The following is a 22534-nucleotide window of genomic DNA, read 5'->3' on the forward strand; positions in this document are numbered from 1 at the left end:
CATGTGATAAATTGGAGCAACATATGAGCTCCGAGAGCTGCGCCAAACCATTCTGCAACCAACAATATGTCCTCCAACGAACAGTCTTTTCTTAATTATCCCCCAGCACGTGAAGGTCCTAACGTGCCGTACAAATATGAAGACCAGGTCCTGCCGATCTTCCGCGGCACCCCCCTAACCATCGGCGCTACATTGTAAGTTACAGGAGAGTTAGAGTGAGTGATCGCAGCATTCAATGCTAATATCCCACTGTTTACGTTAGAATCCATAATATCGGGTTCATCCAAAGCCATTTCTGGCGCAATGCTGGCTTCGGTGTCATTCGTGAAATCTCCCACCTGGGCCAGTACGCCGGTCGCTACGATCCAACCGTTATCCCAGTCGACAATACCAGCCAGGCCGAGTCAGCAGCGAATGTCGCGTCTGCTATTGTGGAGCGCAGGAAGGGAGACCAGGGGTACTATACTTCCGCGGACTACCACGCGCTTTACTCGTCAGGGGAGCTGACCCCGACCGCTGTCGTCGAGACGCTCTTGCCTCTAGTCCGACGTGATACCCAGCCGCCCGGGAAGCACTCAACTGCGTTCCTTGAGTCTCAGGCCGAGTTGATTCGTGCAGCAGCGGAAGAATCTACGGAGCGATACAAGAAGGGCCAGTCTTTGGGGCCACTTGACGGCGTGCCGGTCGCAGTGAAGGATGAGGTGCACCTCACGGGGTATAAGCGCACGCTAGGCTCGAAGCTGGATTTCAAGCACGGTACGGATGCGACTTCGTGGTGTGTGAAGCAATTGCTGGATGCCGGAGCTATAATCATCGGAAAAACTTCCATGCATGAGCTTGGACTGGGTGAGTTCCCATTGGCCATGGTCGAGTTACCGTACCTAACACTCTTCAGACACAAACAATAACAATCCCAACTATGGAACACCCAGAAACCCCCACAATAAGGAGTATTATTGTGGCGGTTCCTCCGGTGGCTCTGGATATGCTGTCGCAGCGGGCCTTGTACCCATTGCGCTCGGTGCAGATGGCGGAGGTTCAATTCGTATCCCGTCGTCATTTTGTGGTATCTGGGGCCTGAAGCCTTCGCATGGCCGTGTATCCGCCGCGCCATCCCAAAGCCTCGCGCCCACTGTTGGTGTTATCGGGCCTATGGCTGCCAGCATCGATGATCTCGCCCTCGCCTATCGCATCATGGCCACTCCGGCACCAGCTTCAGAAGACCCGATTTCCTCGCAGTTCCCCTATCCTGCCCCCCCGCACCCTGACACTATGAGGACGAAGACAATTGGTATTGTGCGCGACTGGATTAACCGTGCCGAGGGCTCTGTACGCGCCGTGTTTGATCGGGCGCTCGACTACTACCGTGAGCAAGGCTACAGCGTTATCGATATCACAATTCCTTACCTGCCGGAAAGTCAGCGTGCCCACGCTCTTACCATCATGGCGGAGATCGCATCTGGCATTGATGCAAGCAAGATCCGGCAGCTCACAGCGCCGAACAAGGTGCTTGTCTCTATGGGGATGTACCAGATCACCGCACAGGACTTACTCGCCTCCCAGCGGCTGCGTAATCTCCTCATGACGCATCTGGCTCATCTCTTCAAGACCCACCCTGGGCTGCTCATCTTTTCACCCACAACGCCCATCCCTGGATGGCATATTGACGGCGGTCAGGCGGACTTGTCTCACGGTTTGTCGGATAGCAAATCCTCTGTGCGCAATATGGAATATGTTTGGCTCGCCAACTTTACTGGCTGTCCTGCCATCAGTTGTCCTGCTGGTTATACTCCGGATGGCGGTGTGCCTATTGGGGTGATGGCTATGAGCGAATGGGGGAGCGAGGAAGAGCTGATCGCCTTTGCTCGAGATGGAGAGCCAATTTTAGATTTGCCTAGTACCAGTTCTTTGCTCGAGGAGAATCGAATTGCCTCGGCAAGTAAGGGTCTGCAAACTCCTTCTGATGACCTCTCTGTATGGGAAGATATTATCGCACAGGCCAAACAGAATATATCTAACTAAGGAATGTTTTCATCAACTGTGGCAGGTTGATGTGTCTTTTTGTGTTTTTTCTTTTTTTCATTCATTTATTTTAATGTATTTATCTACACGCCACGATGAGATGGCTTTTCCCTCATTTGTACACTGCATAGTGAACTACCATGCCAGTACTATAACCATCGTCATGGCAAACAGAAACAGCTTCTACCTTTCTCCCAAATTACCAATTTGGAGTGGCAGTCTAATCCCCCTCTTTTATGGCCTTTTTTCATTTTAGGTTATTAAAAGGCATGAAAGGTGGTATATATATATTACATTTATATATTACATTGAACATATGAAAGGTGGCATAGATGTATTAAGTGATTACTTAGGTGACTACATATATAAAACCATTGAAAGATGTGATTAAACCCCATGTATTTCAACTCGTTAATGACCAGCCCTTTGATAACCCCCACGTGTATCTTCCCAAAGTGGTCCTTGGCTGTTCTCGTGGGTCACTGTGTCCTGGGAACATGGTTATTTTCAAGTTACGAAGCAAGGAAGAGGCTGCAGAATGTAGATCTATCCTTATATGGTCTATTGGGACAAAGAGACAAGTTTTACTCTGCAAGTCCTTGCGTGCATCAATGGAGATTTATTACTTGGAACACAAGGACCTGGGTTATGTATCTTATGACCTGGAACAATTTCTATTGTATATTCCGTATTCAGGATATGTTCAGGATTATATTCAGGATATTTTCATATAGATCAATCATGAATATATGTCAAGTGATCAACATGTAACCCGAATAATTGGATCTCCCGGTTACCCGGATGTAAGAGTAGCGTGGCCGGTGCAGGTTCCCAGCTCCCTGCTTCCCTGCATACGATCTGCATTCTAGAAATTCCCCTTCATCTTCGAAATATAATAAATTTGTTGTTTGAACGTGTTCGTTAGTTAAAGGGAAAGCAAAAAATCTACAGGTATAGACTCCTTTTCTGGGAGAGTAGACATATCAATTTCACTAGGTACTATTTTCAACACAATCGCTTATATATTTAGATACGGAGTACGGAGGACTAATTTCATAATCTGCATAATATTCAAATATAATTCATAGATATGTTGATACATATGATTCAGGGATTCAGCCCTGATATTTCGGATCCTCTTTGAGTGTCCCGATCGTACGGATCCATCGGCTATCACGACTAGCGTAGTAGATCGATCGCTAGTGATGTGATATGATGCATATTACCTATCTTCTTATTAAGCCATTGTCCAATATTCTTGGCAGAATAGTGAATCCATCTTCTAGTCAATTCGTAAAGACTTCCGTTTGGTGGATTGAAAATCCTCGTGATCCCCATTAGAGCCCGATTTGAGATCCCCGAGTATACACGTCTGATCTCTGACTTTGAATACTGAGGGTCTAGGTAGTCACAATGAACTTTGTACAATGTACTAGACTGTCTAAACTGTCTCTTTCTAATATAAAAGGGTGATTACTACCCTCCAGTTCAGAGACATTCTCTCATACACTCCCATCAAAACCATCAAAGCAATCAAAAGCCATCAAAACAATATCAATCCAAGCCTTCAAGATGCAGGTTGCTCCTACCTTTTCTGCTTGCCCCGCCTCAACCATTCCCTCGGTATTTGAGACTGTGCAGAGTCACAAAGTCCCTATTTTCTTTTCACGCTACCCTGCCGGAATCAGCATTGCCGCTCGGGAAGTCGAGGATGCCCTCAGATCGATTGACGAGCAAGCGTCCGAGGAAGGCACAAGAGAAAGACGTCAAGCAATTGTCCGACATGCCAACCCCTATGGTAGCTACTTCACCATTTGTCACTGCTCGGCCTTTCCAGAAAGACTAGTTCTGTTCTCCACCCTGGCCGAGGTGCTGTGGATTCATGATGGTAAGACACCAATGTGCTCAACATAGATGGATTACGCTTACACATTAACTACAGACATGACAGAGGAGATGGACCATGCTTCGGTAAGAGCGCTGGAAGTTTTATATACATGGACCATCTAACAGTCTATAGGCATGCCGAGAACACGATGAGATGGCAAAAGTCCTTCGCCTTGACATTGATCAATCCATGTTCGAGTCGGGGAATTTGCGACAAAAATCGCTGGCAGTCGTACTTCGAAAGGCAATTGACATTGATCCCGAGCAAGCTCCGACTATGGTCAATATGTTGAGAAAATACCTGGCAACATTCGATAGCGTCGGTGGAGTCTTCACACGAATGGAGGACTACATGCCCTACCGAATCGCCAACAGCGGCTACTGGTAGGTTTTATACCTTTCTGAAGACATTTGCACCGTGAAAATCTAATGATCATCCAGGATGTCCTCTTACTTCGTTCGCTGGGGAATGGGTATGAGCCTCAACGAGGAAGATTACGCCAGTGTCGAGCAATTTGACGTTGCAATGGGGAATGTGCTCGGTCTGACCAATGACTACTTCAGTTGGAATATGGAGAAAGACCAGCAGGCAGATCGAATGAGAAATGGAGTGGCGGTTCTGATGAAGGAGCACCACACCACAGCGGAGGCGGCAAAAGTGATGCTTCTTGGTGTTATTGTCGAACAAGAGTCTCTCGCTGCAAAGCTCAAGGAGGAAAGACTGAAGACACCTGCTTCCAAGGAGATCATGCAATACTTTGAGGCTATTGAGCTTTATGTGGGTGGAAGCTGCTATTGGCACTCGACCGCGCCTCGGTATCAGGTTTCAGGGGTTTGAATGAATTTAGATGCAGCGGAACTGAGGATAGTTAATATTTTAATAGACAAATAGATTTCTTTTGCTTTTTCAAAGTGGTCCTCGAGAGAAACATAAAGGTTTGTAAACAGATCAGTATGTGGGGCATAGAAGTCATCCTCAAACATGAAGTAGAAGGAATTTCCATCTTCGACTCTTTATCAGCTAGATCAAGACCAATTATACAAGAATCTACACTGAATGGAAAGATGAACTAAAAGTACTCGTTGGCTGATGAGAAATGAATCTGGGCTAATATACATTGAATGATGAAAAGGACGCTGCGTCAAAACAAAAAAAGCCTCCTCGTAGTGATGTGGTAAGTGTCAAATCCATATTCCCTCAAGCGGATTCGGGAGAAAGAATTCACAACCCAAATGGGCTGCTTCACCATGATCCTGGAGTTCCTCCAGAATCTGTTCTCCAGGATGAGGCCCATCAGTAAGGTTCTCCTTGATATGAATGATGTAGACCTTCAACCCTTCCAGAGGAAGAGGACAAGTATTAACCCAGGTCTCAGGGTCCGGATCTCCCAGAACATCTCCGAAGTCCACTCTGGGTATCTGAGGAATCTCAAATGACTCGCTCGGATGTGATGGAGGCTCAATAAGCGATTCGGACGTCCTGCCTTTATCGGCAGAGGAGCTTGGAGTCCGTTTGGACTTTGGGCTCACCTGCTCGCTGCCGCACTCGACGGGGGCTACGGGTTCACGCTTGCGCTTTTTCTCGCCCGTATTCAAATCCCGCACTTCCACGACTCGGTTGGCCAACACGCTGAGCTCGGATACTAGATGTCGTGGACACATGTGGCCGTACAGATATGAGTCGTCGGTGCTGTCAGGGTAGGAACATTCAATGAAGATCGCTCGTAGTTTGCCCGTGGCAATTTTCGGTGCAGCGGCTTCCCATACTCGTTTGTTATGAGTTCCCATTGAGATCGAGTCGGGTTCGACGTCGCCGAAGACAATGATCTCGCAGCCGGTGCGATGGTCACGCAAGAAGAAGGCGGAACTCTCGACTGTTGCCAACACTGGCTCTTTGGGGTTGGATGGGAGTATATGTGGCGACCGAGCGGGGGAATAGAAACTGGCAACGGTCAAGGAAATCCACGTAAGGATTGCAGACTCTGAAGCTTACCTGCCATCGGTATGGTCCACCGAAATCGCCCTGGAAGGAAGCATCAATTGATGATCAGAAAAGACAGTACTCCCGACTCGATGGTGCGTCCCGCTTTCTGGATGGTATCGCTGCTTGCACCGACCATGGCTAACACTCAAGCATTTTGTCAATAGGCCATTGCAAGCTCTGACATAGCCCCTACTGTCCCCACGACCGAAGCGAGGGTTTCCACCTTCCACCAAGCGCTGATATGTGAGCAGGCCAGCCCCGCCATCCTCGTCCGACAGGTTAGGCCAGATGACATCGTTGAACATGTGGTTTTTGAGAGCGGAGAGCACAGAGGGTAAAGCAGCCACAGGCTTTGGTCCATTACCCGCCTCCAGAATCGGGGTATTAATGGCCAGCCCTGAGATATGATCTAGATGAGGGTGCGTGATAAGAACGGCACCAATGATTTCTCGAAATACATGAGCTGCATTTGCCTGTGCTGTTGTGCAGGGCAGCTCAAGCCCCTGAAAGGGCCCACTTGTCATCATTCCTTGATCATCCTTGCCTTCGGGGATGTATCGTTCCAGTAATCGAATGATGCCTGCAAGAAGGGTCCCCGCATCAACGGCTACCACCGAATTTGGAGACCATTTTGTTGCCGTTGACCGGACAAGAATGCCCGTGACGCTATCTTCGCGGGGCCCACCAGTCGGGCCCTGAGGGAGTCAGCATCCAGCAAGAGTAGAGAGTTGCAGGGAGTTTTATCTGCTAGAACTGGCCATCGGGGTTGAGAAAACATGCAAAATCCCCAACCTCGACACATGGCCCTGCACGTGACGGGTTCCCAGGAAAATAAATCAACGGGTTCTAACTTACCAAGACAATGACTTGGAATGCTGCTTTCTCGGCCATTGTTCCACTTGTCTCGCCCATGGAAATGTGAGACACGAACAATGAACTAGACGTGTCACAACCCAAGAGTCAGTGAAGCTGCCGAGCGCGTCTGATCCTCAATAGGCAGGTCTCAGTGATGGAATGTTTCAGGCTCAAATGGATTGGCCAAACTGGATATGAGAGGTGGCTAACAAAGACTGGGAAAAAGAAGAAGAAATCAGGTCGGGTCACAAAGGTAAGGCTGTTCAAAGTTCAGAATTGACTATACACAAAGCCTGAAAGCAGCGTCCCCGAGAGCGCGAAAATATGGAGGCTGGTCGAGAGATAAGGGAAGTATTTCACAGATTTTCCCCTGATACTCCGTAGATCAGTGCCGATTGGAGGATATTTCGGGGGAGATGATGTTCGGAGAGACCGGGGGTGGACTCTGTGGAGACGGGGCCGAGATCTGATATCAGATCGGACGAAGTTGATGACGTCCACACTACGATCTTATATTCTATCTTATTGATACTTCGATATTACAGAGAACTTGATAAATTCTGAAGTTCAAATGAATATACATGTTTAACATAAAGAGGGTATGCGGTTAAAAAAAAGGAGCAAAAACCATTGTGCCATACAGGAATTCATTCCCCAAGGGCAAGGGACAGTAGGGACACAAAGGTCATTCCAATACAGAAAGCATTTCATAAAAACCAAGTTACCTTCGCCAACTGCTGTAACGCCTTCCGTGAGCCCGCTAATTTAAACAAAGAAATAACCAGACAAAGCCCCTGATGCGCCACGAGGTTATGTTCAAAAACTAAAAAAATTGGGGGAAAAGGGGGGGGAGAGAGATAGATATTGTATTAGGACCGGTCGTTGGCCTCTGAGTTGTGTTCATTCAAGTCCCTCTCCACCACGGTTTGGTAACTGGGCAGAAATTGACCACCAGAATCCATGGAGTCATTTGAAGGAGAGTGGAGGTCCTCCGATGCCCTGAAACTAGGTGGGCAGTCAAGAGAAGCATCACTGCCCCTACGACTGCCGTCGGGACTAGAATACTCTGGGGGCGGGGCCTCTGGCTCCTGATTGTTATGAGCTGCATCATTGCCCTCTGCATCGGCCAAAGCAAACTGGCTGGAACCCTCGCCAGCATCTTCATGGGAAGGAATGTGGGTCAGCTGAGCGAGGGAAATGTCAGTTGGTGATCGAGAAGGACCGGGACTGGGCGCCGGAGGAATCCTGACACTTGAGCCGGAGGCCGCATAATTCGCGTTTTGGTAAACGCGCTGAGAGATTTGAGCCGCACTCTCGCGCCCTGACTCTAGCAGAATGCTGCCTTGTTCACTGCCATAGGGTGGGGGTGGGGCGAGGCTGCCCGTCATGGGGGCCAAGCCCCATTTTTTGACATTGCCTTCGATGAACACGAATCCCATTTGGCCAAAGTTCACGTGGATAGTGCAAGGCCCATTGGCACCGATGGTGGGGAAGAGGTTTTGTGAGCGATAGTTGTGAGCCACGTCTTCCAATTTCTTGCCGTTGCGTGTGAAGAAGACAGTGCCGGATCGAGGTCGGTAGCCTACACCAACAACATCGCCTTGGAGAAGTGGAGGCCCGTATGGGGTGGGATTAAATGGTTGGTTGAGTCTGCGATCTCCCGTAGATTGGTAGGCAACGGAGGATTTATGGAAGCCTAGCGGTTGTTAGCTGAAATTCCTCAACCGAAACGCGTTTGGTGCAACACATACCAGGCATTCGGAACAGGGGATATGGTTTCGTAGTCACACCGATGCCGATCATGGTCGAGTCGGGCTTATCGTATATCTTCGCCTCCCAGTAGTATACATCATTCTGCTTCGGGATTGGCAGATTGGTCTGTACACTACACTCCGAGTCAAAGAACTCAATTTCTGTTCGTCCTTCGACAAAGCAGTTTGCAATTTCCAACTCTGGCTGGAATTCCCAGGCAGATACACCTTTTTCTTGGATCGCGAGGAACTGTGATAGGGAGATATCGGTTTGCACGGACTCAGGAGGGTTTCCTTGGACAAAAGCTGCAGATCGTTAGTAAAATGACCATAACGACTCATACGGAGATTCATCTCCAGTCTTACCTTTTGCTCGCAAGTATTCCGATCGCGCCAAGTCATCCATGGACTCTAGAGCCGCCTCTTCCTCGCGCAAAAACGCTTGCTCGTCATCATATTCACCGGGCCTGCCAATGCGATCGAGCATAATCCGCCCCGGGCGGGTATATTTGAAGAAGAAAAAGATCGCTAACACAACAAATGCGACGGCAGCCGAGCCAAATGCGGACAAGATGCCAATCAAGATGCCTTTGCCGGTCGACCCGGTCGAGTTGCCACTTGCCAGCACAGGCTCGGGACGGAACTCCCTGGACAAAGAGGAGAGAACATTCTGTAGATTTGCTTGGATTTGTTGCTGCGAAAGTGATGGATCGCTTTGTATGGGGGTTGGTAATGGTAATGAGACAAAGCCAATCGGTGACGTCGTCGGATTGCCTATCAGCGTTTTCAAGGTTGATGGCAGGCCCGCGAGCGCATCGGGGCTCGAAGCCTCAGGAAGTTGCATCGTTCATGTGTCAAGTGAGTGTACGAGGAAAGAAATCAAGAGAAGTGGGAAATGTTGAGATGATGTGTGTAAAGAGGAGGTGAGAGTGAGATAAGTGAGCGGATAAAAAAGGGTTATCTAAGACGTTTCCGGGCCTTGGAGCTAGAACCCTGTAACAATGCAAGGCAATAGAGTGTTCCTGGGATTGAACCTCCTACATTATACATATGTTATACTCTAATATTTCTGTTTAAAAATCCATTTTTTGAATTCTGCGTAATATACACTCCAAGGTTGGATATGTTGGTCATGTGACCTGTTGACCTATACTCCAGTAGCTTCTCTCATCTTGAGATATTTCCACATGTTATGACAATTCTATATCTCACTTCTCTTCCCCCTCCAGGCCCTCTGATGGCTCCTTACATGAGATCTCTCTCATCCCATCACCCCATCACCCCATCATCCCCTCATTCTCATCCTTAACCCTTAGCTTTGAGCACCCGCTCCGCTAAATCGACAATGGACTGACTACCCACAATATCCAACACCCCAACCTCCACACCTACCTCCTTTGATAGCCAGTTGCGAATCTCAATAGATCCAAGGGAATCAACGCCATAATTGGAAGGGACCATCTCGCTGTCAATCTCGGTGGCAGATATGGCCAACAGGTTGGACAATTTCTCACTGATGCCTTCAACCACAATCTGCAGTGTTTTTTCTTCCGGGCGGGCTTTGTCTAATGTTCCTTGATTGATAACTTTCCATCTTCTACATTATTGCCCTCACTTCTCCCAGAGCCACCGAGGCGCTAGAGATGGGTGAATCGGGGATAGGACAGGAAGGCAGGCTCCGGTAAGGTTGTCAGCAAGGAACTGTTCACGAGTACAAAGTCCAATGATGGTCTGTGGAAACACATCTGAGTTTTGTACATTGAATGGTACTCCAACAGAGCATGGAACTCGTCTTGCGAAACGACTTGATTCCCCAATGCGGATGGGAGGGATGTTTTGAATAAATCGTCCGGTCGCTCCGCGATCACACCGATGTCAAGCATATGGCCTAGGTCGAGTGAGGTTCCACTGAGGCCCCGAGATCGACGGTAGTGAGCTAGAGCGTCTTGGCACGTGTTGCCTGCGTTGTAGTTGCCTTGGCCACGGTTCCCGATCACACCGCCACATGAAGAAAGGAGGATAAAAAAGTCGAGATCATTTGGAAGCACTACGTGGAGGTTCCACGATCCGCGTGCCTTGGTCCTAACGCTCGCTTCAAAGACGGTTGATATCATCTTTACAAATGTAGAATCCTGTCAAGAACTATCATCATTAAACCGGACACCATGGAGGTGTAGGGCATGGAAACTTTACCAACAATGTCATCTCACATTGATAACAACCTCGGATAGGGGGCATTCTTTCCGTGTGAGCTTTGATCGCTTGATCCAAAGCAACTGAGTCACCAACATCAACCCGCAGGACCTGCGCATGGCATCCGGCGTCATTCAATTCGTTGAGTAGGAGTTGTGCATCGGCATTGGAGCCACCGGATCTTGAGAGGAACAGGAAATGTTTCGCCCCACGAGATGCCATCCACCGCGCTGCACTCCGACCGAGACCACCGCTTAGCAGCTATGTTGCATTTTCTGGGAATTGATATGGCGGTGGGAGCGATGAAAGAGCTTGGACAACATCATCATCACTAACGGTCAATACCACTTTGCCGCTCTGTTCACTAGACTGGAACTGACGGAAGGCCTTTTCTAACTGGGAGTACTTGAACGTTGTGAACGGAGATGTTGGTCGGAAGACACCAAGTTGCCAGAGTTCCATGACCCCTTGAAGGAGATTATCTGCCCGAACGGGGTCATGTTGTAGGATGGTGTTGAGATCGCAGGCGGCAAAGGTCACACTTTGGAGGAAGGGTGCCATATCAAGGCGTCCGTTCGTTATAAAGTCGCGTTTACCAATCGCGATAAAGCGACCGCATGGGGCCATGCATTCAAAAGTCGCCCGAAGAGCCTCGCCTGCTAACGAGTTTAAGACAACGTCCACCCCACCGTGATTCGTCTGCTGCATGATCATCTGCGTGAAAGTAAGATCGCGGCTATAGAAGATATCCTCCTCATGTACACCGTACTCGAGCAGAATCTTTTTCTTGGATTCAGAAGAAACGGTCGCGAAGACCCGAGCCCCGATATGGTTGGCGAGCATTAGAGCTGCCTGTCCTACGCCGCCTGCTGCCGCATGGATTAAAATTGACTCCCCTTTTTTCAACTGCGCAGCCTGGACCAAACAGTGGAACACTGTGGGATAGACAATTGGGAATCCTGCGACATGTTGAAGGCTCATTGTCTCGAGTATGGCGATTGCTGCTTTTTCCACGGTACGAGCGAGTGTTTGGAAAGTGCCAGTGCAGACTGAGAGTACCGCTATACCTTGTCCGGGGCGCAGCCTCTTTACATTGGGACCAACTGGTGTGACGATACCGGACGCCTCGCCTCCAAGCTTTGTGGTTGGCACTTCACCCATAGCGGACATAACATCGAGGAAGTTCAGTCCGGTTGCGTGCACTCTGTATTCGACTCGTCATATTTCAGCGGACTCGCGTAGACACAGCAGTCCTTGAAATATAACCGATCCAAAAGACCAAGGCTGTCTATTGTCAAAGCTAACACTCGATTCGGTGCATCACCTAGGCGTGTGCTTTCGGGAGCCGTCGGGGCAAATTTGTTGGCCATTAAACGATCCAGGGATTTCTGTAAAACCAAGCGGTTGGTCAGGAGGGGGCCGACGACGGAAGCCCTATACTCAGCGTTGCGGTTGTTCGTTTTGGCAGTGGACTTGCGTTCTGATGCAATTCATGTTGGTAGATTCTCTTGAGACGTTGAATGACTTCCTGGGCATTGTGTCCATGGCAAATTTCCAATGTGAGGAGGTTCTGTTGACGGAAGTCCTGCTCCCATCCCACAGTCCGGATGAGACCTGTGATAAGAGCAGCATTCGGATCTAATTGGTCGTCTCCGCGGACCCAGAGGATGCCGCCACAGGACTTGTGAAGATATTGAATATTGGCCATTAGATCATTGCTCATGCACGAAAGAATACTCCCCTGTATATCTATGATGATGCATATCTTTCCTTCCAGGTCCGTATGATGTGTAACACTGAAGGTATCGACAATGGTACATCTGTTATCAGGCGAGGCCAGACTCGTACTAAGTGTCTCAGCAATTTCGTGGACCTGAGACGATGGTTGAGATGGTGTCACAATAGTTGGTGCGGCTTGTATCTCCGAGTATTGCTTGACATTTCCACCTGGCCCAGGAATACCAGCAATCATCAAGGTGCGCTCCGAAATTACTGTACTCGCAGAATCACCAATAGAGAGCTCATCTTCAGACAAGCCTGATGCTTTGAGTGTCTCGGACCACCAGCCTGCAGACTGCGGAGGACCGGCTTTACGGCTTTCTTCCTTGGTCAACCACCACCCCGGGTTTAGGCCGAAGATGAGTGGGTAGAGGAGAACATCCATTTTGCCAATTTCCACCAGAATCAGCTTTCCCGACTCCTCCAAAAGTGACTTGAGGTTTTGCAAGGCATAACTGGCACCTGGAACCGCATACACTACATCCACACCCAAAATGAGGTCATATGAACTCCAAATTTTGCTCCGAGAGGTCCTGTGTGATATTGAATTTGCGGTACTCAACTGAGTCTGCCATGCAGCGAGAGATGATCCTGCTTGGCAAAGAGCGCTGTCGATTTGTCCGTGTAAGTGTACCGGCCAGTTGCTAGGCCGGGGAGAAAGGCCCTGGTACTCGCACCATCACCGGCTCCAACCTCGAGAACCTTCAGCTCTCCTGCTTGATGTCCATAGATGTCACCGTATGCGCGGAGTAACTCTTGTATGCGCTGGGACGACTGGTTTTCTGCATCGAAGCGATCCAACAGGCCATCCCGAGATAAAAAGTGGAAAAGATCAGTCTGGCCATTTATGATCAAGTCAAGATGGCTCGCAACACATGATATCAGCTCGCCTTCCACGGATGCAGAAGCAGCATGTTAAATTAATTTGTCTTGGTTTTTCGAAGAGTCTGAATTTATCGGCAGACGGTAGTGCATCTCTTAAAGCCAGGCAAGGTACTTTTCGAGGTGAGCTGGCAAAGAGGAGGAGCCGAGTGCTTGGATACTGGACAAAGCTCTCTGGACAAGGATTGCGACCGCCTGATCCAGATCATTGGATAAATACTTTCCCTTCTCCTCACGCCTACAGGCTCCATTGTTGTCACAAACCTGGCGGAGGTAGTCTATGGTCTCCTGCTGTTCCATTAAATTTACATATGGTTTCCACACCAAAGTCCATGGTTGTTGGTAATGATGGCCTTTGTATGCGGACCGTTCTAAAAGAACGGTTTGATATTGCCAAATTCGGAATTCTGGCATTGTAGCGCCGGCACTCAATGCTGTCACGTCGTGGTGGATGTAATTATGTGAAATTATCTTGGCGACATCATGGCAATTGATCTCTGCCCCGGGCTCGTTGGCAATTTGTGGTGCCAACCAGGGCTCTTTGATTGACCGTGGGAGCATGATCTCAGCAAAAGCTCCTTGGTTAATCAGGTCGCCAATCGCCACGATCGCCAATTGTGTGCAGGCATCCAGGGATACCGGATGCATGATATGCGGCTCCATTGTCTCGTAAGGCATGCTAGCGCGAAAATCTGGAATGCGAAAAATTCCCAATGCCTGGCCTGTTCCATTACCTCGGGAGGCACTAGAAAGGCCACGCATGGCTGGGCCGAACACCATGCCGAGAGAGTTCAGATCCGCCCTCATTTTTTCGATGTCAACGGGGACAGTGCATTCTTGACTGGCTGTATTTCCGAGGGCCTCAAAATTTTGCTTGATGGCAACGGATGGGGGATTTCATGAACTCGAAGGAAGTTTCTCCACTGTGGCTCTTCTACATTCCAGTCTCGAACTGGCGCCCCGAGGAGATCATGTCGAGGGTTCTGCCGATAGAGAAGGCTTTTGCTCAGTTGGCCAAATGAATTATATTCGCGAGGGTGATTGAAGGTGTACGGAGGAGTATCAACCAACATTCTTACACTAGAGCATCGATTGACTTAGGAGAAGGCTACTGGATAGCCTTCGCAGAATAGCTTCCCAGCAAGATCAAGTGGCTGGGTCATGGCTAAGGTGCTGCGTTAGACCGCCCAGTAATGTGAAACTCGGCCTGCGACGACGTAATTTGCTTCCACGATTTCCTTGGTTGCACTTTGCATCGCAGGATGAGGACCCAGTTCAACCATATTCAGCAAGGGGTTATGCTCTCCGCCCACCACCGTGGTTATTCTTTTGCCTTTCGAGATGATGGTGTCGATCAGATGTTCGATGGCGGAGACAAACTGTACAGGTGATATCATATTACGCACCCGGTAGTCGGCATCCGAAAGGGAGCAAGGATTGATAGGTCTCCCCGTGACGGAGGACACCATGACAGGATAAGAATTGGGCCATAATGCACTTCCCACAGATAGCTCACCCATCAGCCGACGATATTCGTCGGCGACTTGCCTCATGTGCGCAGAATGATAGGCGACCTGGACCTTTAGCTGGCGTGCGAATACGCCTTCACTCCCAAGTCGTAAGGAGAGGAAGTCTATCATGTGCCCGTCGCCTGCAACTGTGAGATTTGTTGGGCTGTTGAAGCATGCAATAGACAAAGTCCCGTTTAGTTCCCGATGTACTCCCTTCCCTCTAAATGGGGCCGTAATGCTTCTTCGCCCATGCCGACGGCAAGCATACGGCCCCCTGAATCGACGAGTGTAGATGCAACAATGCCACGGAAAAAGGCAACTTTCCAGGCAGATTCACGGCTTAGTCCTCCTACACAGTATGCAGCGGCAATTTCCCCTGAAGAATGCCCAACCAATCTATTTGGCCTTGCATTCCACTGGCGCAGGAGGTCAACCAGGCCGATCTGAATCACCGTCGAGACCACTTGGCTGAGATCGGGTTGGTTGATCCGAGACTGTTCGGCATCCCGTAGAAGTTCCTTTATAAAGAGCTGTCAGAGATTGGACCGATCGGAAGGCTTTCAAAATCCTTACGCTTGATATCGTACTTGTTACCTATGCTACGCAGATAGCAATTGGCGTCATCAAAACTGTCACAAAAAACTGGGAATCTGAGCAGTTCCTTCCCCATTCCAGCCCATCCGGCCCCCTGCCCAGTGAAGATAAACCCTAGAATGGGAATCTTGCTAGGCCGTACATGACGAACAAACTTGGGACCCTCAGTCAGTCGCTCCAGGAGTTCCGCCAAGGAGGTGGCGTTGGCAAAGGAACGCCATGAGAAATGTGTCCTTTTCTCGCTCAGAGTGTGCGCTAGGTTTCTAAGAAGCTGATCGTCATCCTCAAGCCCAGAACGGCCCGAGACCCAAGAGTGAAATTGTTTGAAAATTCGGTTCAGGCCATCCTCATCAGGGGATGACCAGACGAAGGACCTTGTTGGAAAATATTCTTTCTCATTCCTGTTCATATTCACTTGAAACTTATTATGCTCCTGGGAGTGGTCTTGCATCTGGGACCTGTCGTATAGCTCCTCCTCATGGTGATCAATCATATCACTGTTCGTTACATCCCCTTCTATGCCATGGTTCTGATCGTCAGCCACGACGTGAGAAACACAGCTGACGGTAGGAATGAGTTCCATCCAGGTTGTGAGACTGCAGATAATGATATGCATCCTCCATGATGAAGTGGGCATTCGTTCCCCCGACACCGAATGAGCTGATAGAGGCCCGTCGTAAACCCTGACCCGGCCATGGCATGACTACCTGAGGAAACTGCACGTCTATCAGTCATAATTCCATATGGAGACTTTGCAACTAGGCTTCCCACCTGAAGGTGCCATTCTTTGACTGGATTTTTTTGTTCACTTTCTCGAAGTTCAGATTCGGTGGAATTATACCTCGCTCAAGAACAAGGACAGTTTTGATCAGACCAGCCAGACCTGGTTCTGCCTCCAAGTGGCCGATCACGGATTTTTACAACTCCAATGACTAAAGGATGAAGTTTCAAATCTTTCCGTGACTTCTAAACGTCCCCCATCGCGCGAGCCTCGATGAGATCACTAACCGGTGTCCCCGTACCGTGAGCCTCGAAATATCTAGTTTCTTCCGGTTTTCAGCGATGACTTGGCATAGACATTGCGTATAAGCTGTTCTTGGCGTGTGTAGCCAGGAACCGATATGCTAGGGGTGTGTGTGGCCATCATTGTTTAACCCAATTCCTCGCACGACTGCCCGGATAATGTCCCCGTCTCGAATTGCATCCGAAACGGATTTAAGAATCAGAGTGCCAACCCCCTCGCCTCGAGCATATCTATTGGCACGATGGTTAAGACTATAACAGATACTGTCAGGGCTTAGAAATCCCACATGACTCATGCGGTACATCATATCAGGGTCATCAATCAGGTTCACGCCACTAATAATAGCCTAGAAATCACCAAGGGATGTATCAATATCGGAAATACAAAAATGCGTATAAAGAAACACAGCACTGACAATGTTGGAGTTCCCTAACCTAAGGTCCTGATAAGCGAGGTGGAAAGCGACTAAACTGCTCCAACATGCTGTATCAATTGTGATACTGATCCCTTTGAAATCAAAAAACCAGCTGATACGGTTAGACAGAATAGAAGGAGATATTCCTACAGGCAGATATTTCTATAGAGATTGCTCATCGGCTCCCATGATCTGCTCAAAATCGTCGTTGGACGCACCGATAAAGACAGAGACGTCGTTGGAGGCAACATTTCCAATGGTAAGCCCAGCTATCCCAGGATGGCTGGTTAGCTTTTAATGGCATTTAATGACCTGTAGGTGATAATCAACGTACCATTCGTGATCGCATGATACATATTTTCAATTAGAACTCGGCCTGATTCATTGCCATGGCCTCGCTCTCGGTGATGCCGAAGAATGGCGCGTCGAAATATCGACCATTCTCCGACAAAAAATGGCCTCCACGACAAGCTATCTACCCCTAAAACCCATTAGTGGCTGATTCCTATATTTACTTAGGGCTTTTGGATCACTTACACTGCCTCCATACTCTGAATCTGGATGATAATGACCATCGACGTCCATCTTGTTAAGGGGGAAATCTGTTGACGTCGAACGCCCGGCAATCAAAGTATACCAAAAGCTTTCGAAATTCTCTACAGTCTGGGGAAAGCGACAAGTCATTCCAATTATGGCAATATCTTGCGCTCTAGTTTGTTCCTCTATGACCTGGGATATTGGATAGCGCTTTAAACGGTATTAAGAGTGAAGTAGAAATAAATTAGATTATTTCAAAATTTTAGTCAATCGTTCTTCGAGGTAAGAGGTTAGTAGTGTATGGGACTTAAATATACCATTTGATTCTAGGTTTCACAGTATCAAAGTTATCGCCTTTCCACCTTCATGGTCGATGCATGAAAATATATCCTTTGCCACAACAGGTCATTAAGCGTATACTAGAGTAAATTATGATCAGTCCTGTGAAGGATATAAGAAATGTTAAGTATGTGCTAGAGTGGATAATGATGAATTCGGGTTAGGATACATAACCCGTGTCACAACAGATTACTGCGCCTATGCTAGAGTAGGTCATAATAAATGCGGTTCAGGATGCATAAAAATTTTGAATTCGTGCCGCATTAGACCTTGATAGATATGGACGACTATCCAAAAAAATGCGGGATAATAAAATCAAGCCGTATATTGATTGCCCAATCAATAGAGAAAACAGCGTCTGAATAGAGTGCTATCATCTCTTCGAACGCATCCAACTATTTGCGAGGAGTCTTTCTAGCAAAGTCGCATCCTCAGCCAATATACCCAGGGGTCTTACAAAAGTCATATCATTTCCATATTGGGTCATGCTATGTAACTTCCTATTATTTGTATGCTATATCCCTTAGAATAACGTCTTAATTCTGTGTCTGTGATTATAGAGTAGATCCGAGTCAGCCCCCATCTGAGTTGGACTCGCTAAGGCAAGATAGGAAGAGCAATCCTCGTTTTCATCTTCTATAGAGCGGTCCTATATTTATCTTCCTTACACAAAGAGCCCTTCCTGTGTAAAATGCGTTTTTTATATCTACATGGTGTTGGTTCCAACACAGTTCTCGAGGCCCAGCTTGCGGTTATATTGAAGGAATTTTCTGAGCACGAGTTTCATTGCTTGCAGGGAGAGGTTGAAGTCGAGCCAGAAAAAGGGTTGTTTATACAGCATGAGGTCTTCGTTTTCGATGCTGTTTCTAGTTCCTTCCAGTCTTATTAGTAGTTAAAGATTATTTCGTGGGGCCGTACTTCTCATATTTTGAGCTTTGCATACCATCATAGATACGATCTTCATTCCAGCTGCAGAACGAAATCATCGCAGGAGGATCATTTGACGGGGTCTTCGGCTTTTCTCATGGTACAGCATTGGCTGCATCCTCTATTCTCTACCATACGAGGCATAGCCCGCCTTCCCAGTAGCCATTCAGGTCTGCCGTGTTTTTCTCGGCTTCACTCCCATTTGATTTAGAATCTCAACCGTTCTCTGTCGACGGCGGTGGCATCTGCTATTATACCCCAGCGGAAGCAGACAAGATTTGCACTGTCAATGTATATATGACTATCCCGGAGCTTATAGATCCTATTTATGTTCAAAAATGGGACCAGACAACCCAGTTTCTGGAGCGATATAGCGCCAGTCATGCAGTTTCCGTGCCCATATCTGTCCCCACAGCACACAGTTATGCTCTCAATGATAGGTACGGGTGTCATGCAGTTCAATTGCAAGAGTTCTGTGTTTCATGGGATAAGGAGATTCTTGTGCATGACGGTGGCCATGCCATCCAATATCGTCCATCCACATCCGCGAAAATGCTGGAATGCATCCGCAAAGTGCTGCATTCTGCAGCAATCTTTTGAATTAAATCCAAGAGCTTCGGCAAAAACACCTGAAAACTTCTTGAGGATGGAGTCAATCGCTGTGAGGCATAGATAGTTAAGAGTTTGGTACAATTCCTTTCTACTTTAAATAACTGAGGATTTACACGCTCTTTTTATTTCACCGAATGTTAATTCATCTTTTGAGTACCTGTTTCGCATTAGGTGTCTGGTTCAACCTGACGACAATTTTGCCGGAGACTGCTTACTAACGGACCATGGCAGCCTTGAAAGATACTGAGGATTATCATACTGTAAGAGTCCAAATAAATATTGAGGGACACGAAGCATAAAGCCTGAAGCTTCTTCGTGACCATAGGCCAAAAAATGTCTCCATCCAGCGGTAATTTCTGTATCAGGTGCTGAGAGATAATCCGGACTCCATGAGGTGCATGGATACGCAACGGTCTCCTGTATAGATCAGTAATTCCGATGGATGTAAGCCTACAGGATATTGGGTGGTTATGCCTGCCATGTTATCTTTGTTTATCTAAGAGCTCACGATCCGACGATCATGTGGCGTACGGAGGCACGGCGCCCTATATGGACTGGTTAGGGAAGGAATGACAAGAGGTGGAAGGGTCAGTCGCTACACTGGTGTAGTTGGTGAGGGCATGAATTATTCATGGTTGTGCATATGTATGGTCGAAACAGTGCCATTTCAAGTAGAGAACGTGGGCATACCTGAGTATTTTCAAGATTAAAGAAATGCACAACCTATTCTTATCGATACAAAGAGGGATGTTCCTAATAACCGATGAAATTATATAAAACATTGCAGTTCCAATTTTTTTCAGACAGGACAGAGACATAATCGTATTTCTACTGTATGCAAGATCAAACTCGGTGGGATCTGCGGGATCCGCACTCAATTTGATATTTCGGAGTCACGATCGCAGTCATTGCCCCCGGCCGTGAAACAGAGGTAGCTTTCCCTGAAACATAGCAAATTTTTGCGAAGAGATCTACAACAATGACGAGTGCAACTTTTGCTCAGAATGATGACGGTTCGCAACCCCGAATTATCGAGTGCATTAGGAAAATCCTGTCACTCCCGACTCATAAGTTCTATAAAGTACGCAGGTTCATCATGGAATATTTATTGTCAAGTAAGCAGTCATTTTGCAGTCAATCCAGCCCGCTCTTTGCGCTTCTATTTTGGCATTTAACTTCACCATGGAATTCAAGTCCTATTCCCGGCGTCTCGCAAATGCCCTTACCATCAGACGGTGGGAATGTATTGCTATTACTTGTGGTAGCCTCTCCATCATATTCCTCGCGATTGCGATGGCAGCATCGGGCAATATCCCACCCACTGCACCATGGTGGGATGCCAGGCGAGTTCACGCCCATTACTGGGCTCACCTGAAGGGTACCCAGGCCGCCAGTGTCTTCATGATAGTCTCCGGGGCTTTGTACGTCGTCTATTCAGCAGCTCTCACACGTCAAATTCGTAAAATCCCCGAACTCGATCCTATAATCGCCGACCTACAACTTGCGAGTGCAGCAGCATCATTCAGCGCCTTCATGCTAGTTGCTGTTGCCATGAGCCTGTTGACCTTCCGCGATTACAGTCCGGAGTTGACACAACTCCTAAATGACTTTTTGTGGATGGCCTTTATTTTAGCGTGGCCAATATTCTGGGTGCAGGGGTGGACAGTTGCGTGGGCGATCTTCAGTGATAAAAGACCCAACCCTGTGCTTCCTAGAAGCGTGGGTTTGATCAATCTTGCCGCCCCAATTGTGTATGCCCTCGGAAGCGGAGTCCACATGCATCATACAGGCCCCATGGCATGGAATGGTGGCCTTGTGTTTTGGCCAACCATGGTAGTCTTTGGATTCCAAATCAACTTTGACCTCTGGTATATGTGGAAGAATCTTCGAGATAGTAGTCATCTTCCCTAGGGATTGAAGTGTTACCGAATTTATCTGTTGCAGAAACATTGTCAGGGAAAACCTCAATCTCCTACTTCACAATCGCAGATTGGATACAATGAGGACCGGCAACTGGCATGAGCGGTGAAACTCGATTATTACAGTGGTGGAGGGGGATATGATTGGTTTTCTTAAGATGGAAGAGAACAAGTATGCAGCCAAGGTTATGGGGTGACTTCAGTGGGAAGATGTTGATGAATCGCTCTGCATTTATTAGGTTTCATAGCGTTGAAATTGGAGGAATTCTAAAATATACATGCCATTGTAAGGATGCGGGATCCGAGTACGTTTGAATGGTTCACAGGTCAACTTAGGGAGACTTCGGGAATATCACCGGTATTGTGACTTCTAACTAGCGATACCTCTAATGCGACCTGTTGCCCTGAGTCAAGCGATCGTACAATATAGTAGTGTTGTAGTCATTTGTGCACAAGTGAAAGCTTAGGAGACGCCGGTTACCGAAAGAGTATATGGTTAGAGATTCTGAAGCTTGTCCTCCCATCCTATAGAACTTCTGAGAACAATTATATAGTGATTAAATATTGATGCCCAATTTCGACATTGGCCGCAAGAGAGTGCTTGAAGATGGCATGACAAGGGAACTGAGAGGAGCGCTATTGTGTATATACGAATCCAGCCCAGTTCCAAGGTTATTCATTGTATACCTATTTTTCACTGGCCTCAAGAGACACCCAATCTTCAACCTCCGTCTAAGCATCGGCATATGACTTCCTTATGCCTCTAGGGAAAATGGGACAACGTTATCCTTTTTCAAGGCCAATCTCCACATCATCATAACCAAAAATAGACCTGCCGGTTTTCATTTTCACCCTGTGTGCACCTAGTGGAGTCATTTAGCTCGATATCCCTGGAGCTGAAATACCTAGGCATCCGATATTCCCCTCGGCATTCGGGGATTGTGATCTTACTGGATTACAGAGGAAGTTTGCTTTCTCACGCAGAGCTTTCGGTCCAAACATCATGTTACTATATCCCTATTTGACTCTACAGTCCCTCAAGAAATTCCCACTGCTCATATCTATCTTATTGCTATTGTACACCTGACAGAGTCGGTGGTCCCATCTCATAGTCTTGTCTTGATGGTACGGTTAGATGAGTCACCCTATGTCATGCGTTCAATTATCATACCACTCCACAATCAAATCTTACGGTGTCAAATGAAGAAGAGTTGAATTTGAACGAGTTGATAGGCATGTAAACCCCGCAAAGTCCAGAAAATGTTCTCTGGTTCGGGTAGCTCATTGGACACAGTTGGCGGTC

At 47.8% G+C, this 22534-nt stretch overlaps 10 protein-coding genes across 10 annotated transcripts; 3 read left to right on the plus strand and 7 right to left on the minus strand.

The window, feature by feature from the left end:
• Positions 1–66: 66 nt before the first annotated feature.
• Positions 67–2022, plus strand: N7517_003533 (amidase; the record flags this gene model as incomplete). Its single annotated transcript, XM_056721263.1, has 3 exons — positions 67–194; positions 263–846; positions 896–2022. 3 exons carry the CDS (start codon positions 67–69, stop codon positions 2020–2022), a joined length of 1839 nt encoding a protein of 612 aa, XP_056585398.1.
• Positions 2023–3594: 1572 nt separating this feature from the next.
• N7517_003534 (terpene synthase family protein) lies at positions 3595–4747 on the plus strand (the record flags this gene model as incomplete). Its single annotated transcript, XM_056721264.1, has 4 exons — positions 3595–3910; positions 3965–3993; positions 4043–4293; positions 4351–4747. The coding sequence occupies 4 exons, from the start codon at positions 3595–3597 to the stop codon at positions 4745–4747; spliced, it is 993 nt and encodes a 330-aa protein (XP_056585399.1).
• A 344-nt stretch (positions 4748–5091) lies between these two features.
• Positions 5092–6805, minus strand: pdeA (3',5'-cyclic-nucleotide phosphodiesterase PDE1; the record flags this gene model as incomplete). The annotated part of the gene is made up of 3 exons (XM_056721265.1): positions 5092–5851; positions 5903–6588; positions 6749–6805. The coding sequence occupies 3 exons, from the start codon at positions 6803–6805 to the stop codon at positions 5092–5094; spliced, it is 1503 nt and encodes a 500-aa protein (XP_056585400.1).
• An 812-nt stretch (positions 6806–7617) lies between these two features.
• N7517_003536 (SSH4 family protein) lies at positions 7618–9343 on the minus strand (the record flags this gene model as incomplete). The annotated part of the gene is made up of 3 exons (XM_056721266.1): positions 7618–8444; positions 8500–8805; positions 8866–9343. 3 exons carry the CDS (start codon positions 9341–9343, stop codon positions 7618–7620), a joined length of 1611 nt encoding a protein of 536 aa, XP_056585401.1.
• A 461-nt stretch (positions 9344–9804) lies between these two features.
• On the minus strand, positions 9805–10613 carry N7517_003537 (beta-ketoacyl reductase; the record flags this gene model as incomplete). The annotated part of the gene is made up of 2 exons (XM_056721267.1): positions 9805–10096; positions 10243–10613. 2 exons carry the CDS (start codon positions 10611–10613, stop codon positions 9805–9807), a joined length of 663 nt encoding a protein of 220 aa, XP_056585402.1.
• A 340-nt stretch (positions 10614–10953) lies between these two features.
• Positions 10954–14160, minus strand: N7517_003538 (Acyl transferase/acyl hydrolase/lysophospholipase; the record flags this gene model as incomplete). Its single annotated transcript, XM_056721268.1, has 5 exons — positions 10954–11896; positions 12017–12080; positions 12133–13004; positions 13106–13308; positions 13618–14160. 5 exons carry the CDS (start codon positions 14158–14160, stop codon positions 10954–10956), a joined length of 2625 nt encoding a protein of 874 aa, XP_056585403.1.
• A 371-nt stretch (positions 14161–14531) lies between these two features.
• On the minus strand, positions 14532–16041 carry N7517_003539 (Acyl transferase/acyl hydrolase/lysophospholipase; the record flags this gene model as incomplete). Its single annotated transcript, XM_056721269.1, has 3 exons — positions 14532–15027; positions 15075–15213; positions 15438–16041. The coding sequence occupies 3 exons, from the start codon at positions 16039–16041 to the stop codon at positions 14532–14534; spliced, it is 1239 nt and encodes a 412-aa protein (XP_056585404.1).
• Positions 16042–16405: 364 nt separating this feature from the next.
• N7517_003540 (beta-ketoacyl [acyl carrier protein] synthase domain-containing protein) lies at positions 16406–17253 on the minus strand (the record flags this gene model as incomplete). Its single annotated transcript, XM_056721270.1, has 5 exons — positions 16406–16582; positions 16628–16828; positions 16898–17043; positions 17116–17166; positions 17232–17253. The coding sequence occupies 5 exons, from the start codon at positions 17251–17253 to the stop codon at positions 16406–16408; spliced, it is 597 nt and encodes a 198-aa protein (XP_056585405.1).
• An 8-nt stretch (positions 17254–17261) lies between these two features.
• On the minus strand, positions 17262–17644 carry N7517_003541 (putative polyketide synthase; the record flags this gene model as incomplete). Its single annotated transcript, XM_056721271.1, has 2 exons — positions 17262–17372; positions 17435–17644. Coding segments are annotated over 2 exons (321 nt in total), but the record flags the coding sequence as incomplete, so codon positions are not given.
• Positions 17645–20494: 2850 nt separating this feature from the next.
• N7517_003542 (uncharacterized protein) lies at positions 20495–21223 on the plus strand (the record flags this gene model as incomplete). The annotated part of the gene is made up of 1 exon (XM_056721272.1): positions 20495–21223. One exon carries the CDS (start codon positions 20495–20497, stop codon positions 21221–21223), a length of 729 nt encoding a protein of 242 aa, XP_056585407.1.
• Between the last annotated feature and the right edge of the window lie 1311 nt (positions 21224–22534).

The sequence above is a fragment of the Penicillium concentricum genome (genome assembly GCF_028827145.1).
Source record: "Penicillium concentricum strain IBT 3081 chromosome Unknown utg000001l_segment0_segment0, whole genome shotgun sequence".
Taxonomy (NCBI): Eukaryota; Fungi; Ascomycota; class Eurotiomycetes; order Eurotiales; family Aspergillaceae; genus Penicillium; species Penicillium concentricum.